The sequence below is a fragment of the Aquarana catesbeiana genome, unplaced genomic scaffold (assembly GCF_042186555.1).
Source record: "Aquarana catesbeiana isolate 2022-GZ unplaced genomic scaffold, ASM4218655v1 unanchor228, whole genome shotgun sequence".
Taxonomy (NCBI): domain Eukaryota; kingdom Metazoa; phylum Chordata; class Amphibia; order Anura; family Ranidae; genus Aquarana; species Aquarana catesbeiana.
The window spans coordinates 2,736,180-2,747,804 of record NW_027362655.1 but is presented as its reverse complement, the minus strand read 5'-3'; the positions used below and the strand labels follow the sequence as shown (position 1 = coordinate 2,747,804).

General features: G+C 43.7%; 2 protein-coding genes across 3 annotated transcripts in view; one reads left to right on the top strand and one right to left on the bottom strand.

Annotated features, from left to right (window-relative positions):
• The first annotated feature begins 4,001 nt into the window (after positions 1–4,001).
• Positions 4,002–11,625, top strand: part of LOC141121691 (uncharacterized) — a 52,759-nt gene continuing 45,135 nt past the window's right edge. The window contains exon 1 of the mRNA XM_073611398.1: positions 4,002–4,182. Coding sequence (XP_073467499.1) covers positions 4,098–4,182 — 85 coding nt within the window. The 5' untranslated portion in view covers positions 4,002–4,097. The remainder of the gene's footprint in view (positions 4,183–11,625) is intronic.
• LOC141121660 (uncharacterized) overlaps positions 8,027–11,625 on the bottom strand; it is a 29,078-nt gene continuing 25,479 nt past the window's right edge. Inside the window, exon 9 of one of the 2 annotated variants that reach the window (XM_073611341.1) lies at positions 8,027–11,039. In XM_073611341.1, the coding sequence (XP_073467442.1) occupies positions 10,097–11,039 (943 nt within the window). In that variant the 3' untranslated portion in view covers positions 8,027–10,096. Of the gene's footprint in view, positions 11,260–11,625 lie in introns of both variants that reach the window. The other variant, XM_073611340.1, reaches the window with a different exon arrangement.

Here is an 11,625-nt window from a genome sequence, read left to right as displayed (position 1 = left end):
CAAGGCCCCCCTCACAAAGGTTCCTTGTCACGCAGCTTTCCAGCTGCACGACAAAAACCAAGGCCTTGTTAGACGCTCTGAAGGAGTTAGAACTACAAAATGTAGTTTGCAGAGTACCAAAGGGGGAGGAAGGAGAGGGGGTTTATTCCCATGTATTTATGGTAAAAAAAACCCTCAGGAAAATTCAGATTGATTCTGAATTTAAAGCCCTTGAACAGGTCAATTTGCTACAAAAGATTCCGTATGGAGTAAATTTTTACGGTCAGGGCTCTGTTACCGCAGGGCTCTGTTACGCGTATTTGCACATCCCTATTGCAGAAACCTCTCAGAGGTTTCTCCGTTTAGCAATAAACCTGGGCGATGCAATACTGCACCTACAATTCCAGGCCCTGCCTTTCGGGCTATCCTCCTCGCCCTGAATATTTACCAAAATCCTGGCAGAGGCCTTGGCCTTCCTGCGACTGCAGGGTGTGTCAGTTATAGCCTATCTGGACGACCTGCTCCTATTTGCAGTATCCCCAGAGAAATTGCTCAGGGATCTCGACCTGACAAAAAAGGTACTGACAGGATTAGGATGGCTCCTGAACTTAGACAAGTCCAGTCTCATTCCTTCACAGCGCATTATGTACCTAGGATACCTGCTAGACTCGACACTCTTGAAAGTTTTTCTTCCAAGAGAAAAAATTCTAAAACTGGACAGAGCAGTTTTATCTCTCCAGTGCAACCATCGGGTGTCCAAAAGGTCCTTAATGTCAACGCTAGGTCTGCTGACCTCTACTCTCCCAGCAGTGCAGTGGGCAGGATTACACTTTCGTCCCCTGCAGTCATACGTACTAAGGGTATGGGACCACAGTCAGAAGGATCTAGACACCTTAGTACAGGTTCCCCATCGATTAAAGAGATCTCTTTGGTGGTGGAGGAAGGAAGCGAACTTGTCGCAGGGACGTCTGTGGCTTATTCCAGTTTCACGGATAGTAACCACGGACGCAAGCAGCAAAGGCTGGGGGGCGCATCTGGGATCCCTTCTAGCGCAGGGCGTATGGAGGGGAGACGAACTAAAAAGATCGTCCAATTGGAAGGAGCTGAGGGCGGTCGGCCTGGCCCTCAGGTTTTTCAAAAAAGAGCTTCAGGGCCACCATATACAGGTACGGTCAGAGAACTCTTCTACCGTAGCCTATATAAACAAACAGGGAGGCACCAGAAGCGGAAGTCTCCTGGCCTTAGCAACAGACATCCTAAATTGGGCCGAGACCAACACTCTCTCACTCTCAGCGGTTTTTCTGAGAGGAGAAAGGAACGTTATAGCGGACTTTCTCAGCCAGAGGAGGCTGAGAGAGGGAGATTGGGCCCTCAACCAGGAGGTTTTCAATCTCATATCCGAGAAATGGGGACCCCCGGAAGTGGATCTTTTCGCTTCAAAAGACAATGCGAAAACCCCCTGTTTTTTCTCCCTAAACGCAGGAGAAGGAGCACTGGGGGTGGACGCATTAACACAGAATTGGCATTTCAGGACATGCTATGCCTTCCCCCCTCCGGTGTTATTACCGGCGGTTCTGCGGAAGTTCCAACTAGAGAACACCTCCCTCATTCTAGTAGCTCCACATTGGCCGAAAAGGGCATGGTTTTCAATTCTCAGTCAGGTAGCAGTGGAACCGCCCCTATTCCTTCCACCTCAGGAGGATCTTCTCTCACAGGGTCCAATCCTCTGTCCACAGGTACACCAGTGGAAATTAGCGGCCTGGCTACTGAGGAGAGTATATTAAAATCTAAGGGATTTTCTCAGAAATTAATATCCACCCTCCTCAACAGTAGAAAAAAGGAGACGCGTCATATTTATAAAAAAGTCTGGCTCCTTTTCAACAAGTGGTGCACTGAAAACTCCTTCTTGGTGCAGAGCCCCATAGCTGTTTTGGAGTTCCTACAGTGTGGAGCAGACAAAGGGTTATCCGTAGGTACCCTTAAAAGCCAGGTGTCAGCACTTAGTGCTCATTTAGAGAAATCTTTGGCCACCAATCCATGGGTGGTCAGGTTCTTTAGGGCACTGTCCAGACAGAGACCTGTCCGAGGTCCCCCCCTTTCCCGGGTGGGATCTATCTTTAGTGTTGCAGAGCCTAACAGGAATTCCCTTTGAGCCCTTGGACAAATGTCTGTTAAAAGAGTTAACCTTAAAAACAGCATTTTTAGTGGCAGTGACAACTGCCAGGAGAGTCAATGAAATTGAGGCATTATCAATTAGACCTCCTTTTTGCGTTATTTTGCCAGATAGAATAGTCCTTAAGACTGATCCAGCATTTTTGCCTAAAGTGGCGTCAGGCTTTCACAGAAGCCAGGAAATAGTCCTACCTTCGTTTTGTCCCAATCCTGCTGGAGAAGGGGAACTGAAATTTCATTTTTTAGATGTAAGGAGGTGTATCCTACAATACTTAGAGATGACTAAAACAATAAGAAAGTCAGATTCTCTATTTATTTTATTTTCCGGGTCCAGAAAAGGACTCAGAGCGTCTCGACGCACGATTGCCAGATGGCTTAGATTAGCTATTGGGGAGGCATATTCTCTAGCAGGGAAGGAGATCCCTAGGGGTATAAAGGCACACTCTACCAGAGCCGTGGCAACTTCCCAGGCAGAGAAGGCTGGAGCAACGCCAGAGCAAATATGCAAGGCAGCGACATGGTCCGGCTACTCCACTTTCGTTAAACATTACAGAGTGGACCTGGTGGCAGCAGGTGAGCAGGCTTTTGGGTGAAAAGTTCTGCAAGCTGTAGTCCCACCCTAATTGGTAAGTGCTCGATTATCCTCTCAATAGTGGCTGTCCTGAATGACGGAAATGGAAAATCAAAGTTACGTACCGGTAACGTCTTTTTCTGTTGTCTTTCAGGACAGCCCTAGTTACCCACCCTAAGCTTGGGGGGGTCTTATTAAAGACCAGAACGCAATATGATAATGATATTGAATGGTATGTTATTAATGTGTTCTTGTGTCTCCCCAGCTGACTGGAGGTGATCTTGTAAAAACTGAGGTCTGGCAGGGGAAGTGAGAGCTTTATGGGCTGGCGCAGTGTTTCCTACAGGAAGAGGAGGAGACTATCTCTCAATAGTGGCTGTCCTGAAAGACTACAGGAAAAGACGTTACCGGTACGTAACTTTAATTTTTGTCCATTGCCTGAAAAGTCCGAATGAGGGCCTCTGCCCCTTTATTCCTCTCCTCTTCTGAGTTAAACATTATATGGATGTGGCCTTAGGAGTGTTGTTTTTCAATCATTTAAAATTGTCACTTACACTCCGTTCCTCCGCACGTCATCTGATCACATGAGAGATTACTTTCCCAGATCCCTGACAGATTTCTGTATGGTAAAGGTCAAAGTTCTCTCTTCAGTTTAGAATACAAAGAACGCACCCAGGAACAATTATTTGGTTTCCATGGAAGCCTCATATAGAGTGCCCCTCAAATCTCCCCATCCAAATGTCCCTCCATCCAGAGTCTATATGTCCTATGACATCACACTGACCTCACAGCTCCTCCTCCCAATGTCCCTCCAACTGGCTCTTTTTTCTGATGCTCTTATGCTGTGGGTGGACACTTAGCATTCTCACAAGCAAAGTAGGACTATTCATCCTGTGTTGTATGTAATCACACCATAATTGCTTATAATAACCTTTAACCTATGGTAAATTTATACCTCAGTCTGAAGGGAGACTTTAAAAAGTAGAGACCTGGACAGAGAAGTGAGGAGGATTCTGGGAGGTCACATGACATCACTCTTATCTCTATTAATAAAACACAGACCTGACCGGAGAGGTGAGGAGGATTCTGGGAATATCATTTGATTTTACTATTTATCTTCAGATCTAGAATTTTCCTCCTGTGAAGTCTGGTGATTATGTAACCATCACATTGCCTCCACCTCCCTCCCCTATAGAATAGAGAAATACAAAGAAGATTCTAGAAGTCACCAGAGAGATCATGGAGGAGAGGTGAGAGGTGCTGGGAATTCTGGGACATTATCCAGTAACAGACAAGGGATGTGTCTGGATGGTGACTGTATCATTGTGTGTGTCAGGTTCCTATAAGGTGTCAGGATGTCACTGTCTATTTCTCCATGGAGGAGTGGGAGTATTTAGAAGGACACAAGGATCTCTACAAGGACGTCATGATGGACAATCAGCCGCCCCTCACATCACCGGGTAAGAGGAGACTTTATTGTAAAGGAGAGAGCAGTACGGAGGGTCCACCTAGATCCCCCATCATCTGATAAACACATAGAAACAATGTATTCAGTCAGTGTGTGTGTTTCCTACAGATGGATCCAGTAATGGGAACCCACCAGAGAGATGTCCCCATCCTCTGTATTCCCGGGATTTCACACAGGAAGGTCACACCATCCCTCACTATTGCAAGGTTGGTGGGATGGAGCATCTAGAACAGTGGTTCTCAACTCCTGACCTCAGAACCCACTAACAGGCCAGATTTTAAGTATTACATTGGGGAGATGCAGACTAGAATACTGCAATCAATGAGCAGGAAATTATATCACCTGTGATGTATTTCAGTTATCTTGCAAACTTGGCCTGTTAGTGGGTCCTGAGGATGTGAGTTGAGAACCACTGGTCTAGAACATGGATTTGTGGGGGCAAAGTGTGGACTTTTTATGTAATGTCACAATAATAAAGCTTATATTTTACAGCTGATATTCACTCTCGTTTCTTTGATTTAAGCTACTTTCACACGTTGGGGACGTCGTCTTTTTTTTTTTTTTTTTTTTTTTTTTTTTTTTACCAAAAATATGTAGAAGAATACATATCGGCCTAAACTGAGGGAAAAAAAGTTTTTTTTTTTTTTTTGGGAAATTTATTATAGCAAAAAGTAAAAAATATTTTTTTATATATATTATATTATTTTTATTATATTATTGCTCATTTTTTTGTTTATAGCGCAAAAAATAAAAACCGTAGAGATGATCAAATACCACCAAAAGAAAGCTCTATTTGTGGGGAAAAAAAGGACGTCAATTTTGTTTGTGTGCAACGTCGCACGACCGCGCAACTGTCAGTTATAGCGGCGCAGTGCCGTATCGCAAAAAGTGCTCTGGTCAGGAAGGGGGTAAAATCTTCCGGGGCTGAAGCGGTGAAGCTGTCCAGAGAGACAAAGTAACAGTTGTTTGTTTGCTAGATGAGAGAAAACCCCTAAAGGGGTTAACCACTGCTAAAGGAATACTGACACTGCAGACTTCTCACATCACAGCATCACTACACAGGTGATTTCATTAGACAGAGCCCCCAACACAAAAAAAAAAAAATTGCTTAAAGCGGAGGTCCACCGAAAAAAAAAAAATATTAAAAGCCAGCAGCTACAAATACTGCAGCTGCTGATTTTTAATATATGGACACTTACCTGTCCAGGGAGCCCGCGATGTCGGCAGCCGAAGACGATCTGTACGTCCAGGTCTCTCGGCTGCTGCCGCCACCATCCTCGGTAAGGGAATCAGGAAGTGAAGCCGTGCGGCTTCACTTCCTGGTTCCGTACTGCACATGCGCGAGTCGCGCTGCGCGTCCTTACTGGTCCCTGCTGTGTTCTGGGACCTGTGCATCTCCCAGAATACAGCGGGAGAGGACACAGTGTAGACGCCGGAAGTGGCGTAGGTGCCGCAATGATCTATGCCAGGAAGTGGGAGCAAATACCTGTATTATAGAGGTTTCTGCTCCCCCCTCCCCCCTGAAAGGAGCCAAATGTGACACCGGAGGGGGGGAGGGTTCCGAAAAGTGGAAGTTCCATTTTTGGGTGGAACTCCGCTTTAAACAAACAGATATCTGTTCAAGACAGAAAGCAACTGCCCCAAACTTTGATAAAAATGTTGCAATGCACATCAGAGCATAGACATCTCCATATGTTTCATTTTGTCTATTTATTTTTTAACATAAGTGGAGTCACTCCCTAGCAGCCCGAATGGCATCTGGTCTCTTCTACTGACCTCAAGCCAAACATGCTCACGAATCCTGGACCTCTTCCACAGAGGTAACGGAACTCACGCAACCTGGATCCCAGAGGCAGGAACAGCGATTGCAGCAACCATGCTGGGAACACTTACTGGTCACCCGCTAGTAGCTGGGCATCCGACCCGTGTAAACACCCGCCAGTGGCTGGGCTTCCCATTTTCTGCAGGCATGGATCCTCCGTGCACGTGTGCCATACACCACCCCACTGATAGCTGGGGACGCGGTGACCACCGAAGCCATCCTGGAAGACTTCTGGACACCACAGGACGCTCCTGACATCTCGCATGAGACCTGGCCGCTGATACTTCCAAAAGGTAGGAAATCTTCATACAAAATCCTCCTATGAGCGAGAAGGACAAAAAAGGAGCGCAGCCTCTGGCTCAGCCTAGAAATTGATGGGAGTGGGGGTCCTATGGGGTAGGTGCAAGGGGTGGGGCTACCCAAACGTATGCTGCCATGGAAGTCAGTCAAGACCTTTGCTATTAGATGGTGCTCATTTCTATGATACTTAGCGCCATCTAAAGGCCAAATGCAGCATTTTAAAATTTAAATCAATGGTTGGTTTAATAGTGTTTGGTTTAAATAACTTGTATCCTTCAATGTCTACTGTACTCATAAGTATCCTTGTACCCATAAGTACTTGTATCCTTCAATGTCTACTGTACTCATAAGTAGGGTTGCCTCCTCATCCCTTTAATCCCGAACACACATTAATTACACAGGTTCTGTGGCTGATTAAGGTGGTAATTAAACTCACTTGGTGCCTTATCTGCATTTAATTAGCCTCAGAACCTGTGTAATTCATATGTGTTTAGGTTTAAAGGGATGAGGTGGCAACTCTACTCATAAGTGTAAGAGTATGATCTCAGGTATTAGTATGAAATCATGCCTGACAGAGGAAACTAAGGGGTCTACTTATAGAAAGAATGTTAGATGAATAGGCAATTAGGCTGTTACAAACTCTGGCTGTGATTTAACACAGTGATATCCCACGATAGTCCGCTCCATCTTATGACCATAATCGGGTATTTTTCCTGAAAATTACTTAGAGGAACTGCAGTCTGCTCACAAAATTTGCAAAAAAAAAAACCCATCTTTGCCATTCTGAAGCTTCCCTCCAACCGCTTTGCATATTATTTTATATATACTGTGATTCTGTGCTTGCCAAATATGCTACAGAAATCTCCCTCCACTGAGTCTGGCTGCAGCCATTTTAACTGTGGGCAGCTGAAGCTGCTGCCTGTTCACTTCCTGGATTTACACAGAGGCACACGTCCAGCCCTGCAGCTCTCATTGGCCCTCTTATGACTCATCCCTCCTCCCTTCCTGGCAAACTCTCACGAGAGTGATAGAGAGGGAGAGCTCTACATGATGTCATAAGCCTAGGCTAATGACCAGACAAGAAACAGGAAGTGGGCTGCAGTGGGCAGAAAGAAAAAAATGTTTTACTATCCAATGTTAAAACAACAAGGGCAGAAGATTTAATAGATTGAAATTTGAAAAAGTGACTGAAGTTCTGCTTTAATCAGTAAAAATAGCACAAAACTGCATTATCCACTTCATCTCCAGAAGGTTTTTACCACCTTCGTGACCAGGACATTTTTTGCTATTTAGCACTTCGCTACTTTAACTGGTAATTGTGCGGTCATGCAGTGCTGTACCCAAATGAAATTGTTATCACTTTTTTCACACATACATAGCTTTCTTTTGCTGGTATTTCATCACCACTGGGATTTTTATTTTTTGCAATATAAACAAATAAAGACCAATAATTAAAAAAAACAAAAACTATTTTCTACTTTCTGTTATAAAACATATCCAACAAAATCAAATTTCTTCATTAATTTAGGCCAAATGTATTCTGCTACATGTCTTTGGTTAAAACAAATCCCCAAAAATTCATATTATTTGGTTTGTGTTAAAGTCTAAAAACTATGGTGTATATATATATATATATATATATATATATATATATATATATATATATATATATATATATATATATATATATATATTTGAAAATTGATCACTTCTGATGTATTGATGGCCAATCTCATTTCTTGAGGCCTGGAAATGACCTCTTTTTGGAAAGTAGACAGTCCAAGGTATTTAGTAGGAGGCATGGTAAGCTTTTTAACCACTTGCTAATCAGCCGCCATCATTATACTGCGGCAGGTCGGCGCGATCCTGCAAGCGGTCATGGCTGTACGTCGGCTCCTTTAAGCGGGATAGCAGGTGCGCGCTGCCAATGCTCGTGGCCGGCAGTCGCAATGACCGCCTGCCACGCGCGATCGGGGCACGAGAGGCAGAGCAGGGACGTGTCTGTGTGTGTGTGTGTGTGTAAACACACAAATCCCTGTTCTGTGAGGAGAGGCAGATCGTGAGTTCCCAATAGCTAGGAACAACGATCTCTCATCTCCTATAGTCAGTCCCCTCCCCCCACAGTTAGAACACACACTAGGGAACACAGTTAACCCCTTGATCGCCCCCTAGTGTTTAACCCCTTCCCTGCCAGTGTCATTTACACAGTAATCAGTGCATTTTTATAGCACTGATCGCTGTATAATTGTCAATGGTCCCAAAAATGTGTCAAAAGTGTCCGATGTGTCCACCATAATGTCGCAGTCCCGATAAAAATCACAGATCGGCGCCATTACTAGTAAAAAAAATGCCAGAAATCTATCCCCTATTTTGTAGACGCTATAACTTTTGCGCAAACAAATCAATATACTCTTATTGCGATTTTTATTACCAAAAATATGTAGAAGATAATATATCGGCCTAAACTGAGGGAAAAATGTGCTTTAAAAAAAAATTGGGATATTTATTATAGCAAAAAGTACAAAATATTGTGTTATTTTTCAAAATTGCTGCTCTTTTTGTTTATAGCACAAAAAATAAAAACCGCAGAGGTGATCAAATACCTCCAAAAGAAAGCTCTATTTGTGGGAAAAAAAGGACGTCAATTCTGTTTGGGTACAGCGTTGCACAACCGCGCCATTGACAGTTAAAGCGACGCAGTGCCGAATCGCAAAAAATGGCCCGGTCATTGAGCAGCCAAATCTTCCGGGGCTGAAGTGGTTAAAGTTGTAATTTTTTTGGCACAATTTTTTTTTTTTTTGACATGCAATGTAGCGTCATCATGTTGCAAAGCACAAACTGTTGGTGCAATATAAATCTTGTATAACATGACTGATGTGTCAGTGATCAGGGACACTGACTGGTGACAGTATGCTAAAAAAAATACTTTTTTATTTAATTGTTTAAACATTTTAACATTTTTTGTAACATTTTTAGTATTTTTTTTACATACTTTTATCAGAGTAGTTCAGTGTCTCCATACTAAAACTGTACTACTCTAAGGGGGTGATCAAGGATTTTTTTTTTTTAAACATGTTTGCTGTTACAATGAAGATCATTGTAACAGCAAAGTCTTCAACTGTCATGAATGGGTTCATGACAGCTGTGATCACTAGTGATCTGTGATTGGCTACAGCTAATCACATGGTACAGGGTGCTGTGATAGGCCATGTACCATGTGATCACATGATCACTGGGCCCCAAATACTTGGATCGGCAGTTCACCCCTAAACCGGGGCAGGCAAAATGATGTACAATGTACTGTGGCTGGTCCATAAGTGGTTAAAGGCCACTAAATGGAGCCAAGGAAATCATTGTATGAAATAAAATACAGACAATCATCACAGCTGGGTAAATTGCTGGTCACATTCATGCAACTATTTTAAAAAAATAGACCTCTAAGTGTTTGTGAAATCTTACACCACAAATTGTACTCAGCCAATGAGAGGTAATGACTCCATTTTTATTATTCTACTGCTATTAATGGCCAACACAGTACAACACTTCATCCATGTCTTTGGTGATCTCTGATCTCCTTATGAACTGTTTCTTACATGATGAAGATCAGCCATGGACTATATCTGAGGTGTATATCAGGGTGTGCTTCTTCCCCACATGAGAGCTGTGATGTCCAGCAACATTCATATAGAAGACATTTCCCACAATCAAGGCACTAATACATCTCGAGGGTTGTGTGGGATCCCTGATGTACAGGAAGACAGGACTTCAGTGAGGAACAATTCCCTCACTCAGGACAGGAAAGTGGCTTCTCTCCCGTGTGAGATCTCTGATGTCTGTAAAGATTGGATATCTGTGAAAAGCATTTCCCGCACTCAGGACAGGAATACGGCTTCTCCCCTGTGTGGGATCTCTGATGCGTGTAAAGAATGGACTTGTCTGAAAAACATTTCCCGCACTCAGGACAGGAATACGGCTTCTCACCTGTGTGAGATCTCTGATGTCTGTAAAGAGTGGACTTGTCTGAAAAACATTTCCCACACTCAGAACAGGAAAGTGGCTTCTCCCCCGTGTGAGATCTCTGATGTCTATAAAGATTGGACTTTTGTGAAAAACTTTTCTCGCACTCAGGACAGGAATACGGCTTCTCCCCTGTGTGAGATCTCTGATGTGTGTAAAGATGGGACATCATGGAAAAACATTTCCCGCACTCAAGACATGTATACGGCTTTTCTCCTGTGTGAGACCTCTCATGTCTGACCAGCTCTGATTTTAGTACAAAACATTTCCCACACTCAGAACAGGAAAGTGGCTTCTCCCCTGTGTGAAATCTCTGATGTCTGGAAAGACTGGACTTCTGTGAAAAACATTTTCCACATTCAGTACATGAAAATGGCTTTTCTGCCGTGTGTGACCTCTGATGTTTAACAAGTTCTGATTTTCGAACAAAACATTTCCCGCACTCAGAACAGGAAGGCAGATTCTTACCCGTGTGGGATCTCTGATGTATGATAAGTTCTGACTCCTTTGAAAAACATTTCCCACATTTAGAACAGGAATATGACTTACCACCCGTGTGCAATATCTGATGTTTATAAAGATTGGACTTCACTGAAAAACATTTCCCGCACTCGGGACAGGAATAAGGCTTCTCCCCTGTGTGAGATCTTTTATGTCTATTAAGTTTGGATGCAAAAGGGAAACCCTTCCCGCACTCAGTACAGGAAAACCTCTTATCTGTTGGAAGGACGGCACCGTCCCTCACAGTCTGAGGTTCCTCAGGATAAGAGGAATACGATGGTCCATCTACACTGTGTGGTGCCGGATGGACATTTGAGGTAGCCGGGTTTTCTCCTGGACTATACTGTATGATGTCCTCATCTTCTACTTTACAGTCTGGAGACAAAGTGAGACAATCCTCTGAGGTTTTCCTCATCTCCCGTCCATCTACTAAAATAGAAATAAAAAGATTATTACTAGACATGAGCAGATTGGTTCCCCTAAACCAGGACTCCGCCCACATCAGGCAGCTTTGTCTCTGAGGATATTACAATTCCACCCTCAAGGTAACTAGTAAATGGGTTCTCTGATCTCCTACCAGTTCATTTCTTTATTCATGGACCTTAGTCAGAGAGTGAGGAAACAACGAGAACTGTCTTTTATAGGATTGACAGTAATGAGGGGATTATAGGACGAGTGTCCCCACCCCCTCTATCACTTATTGCCATCTTCCCAACACAAGAAGTACTGCACTTCCTTATTTAGTCCATGATTTAGTCATGAATAACAGCGGGGCTGAGCCCCACCAGAGGTCAG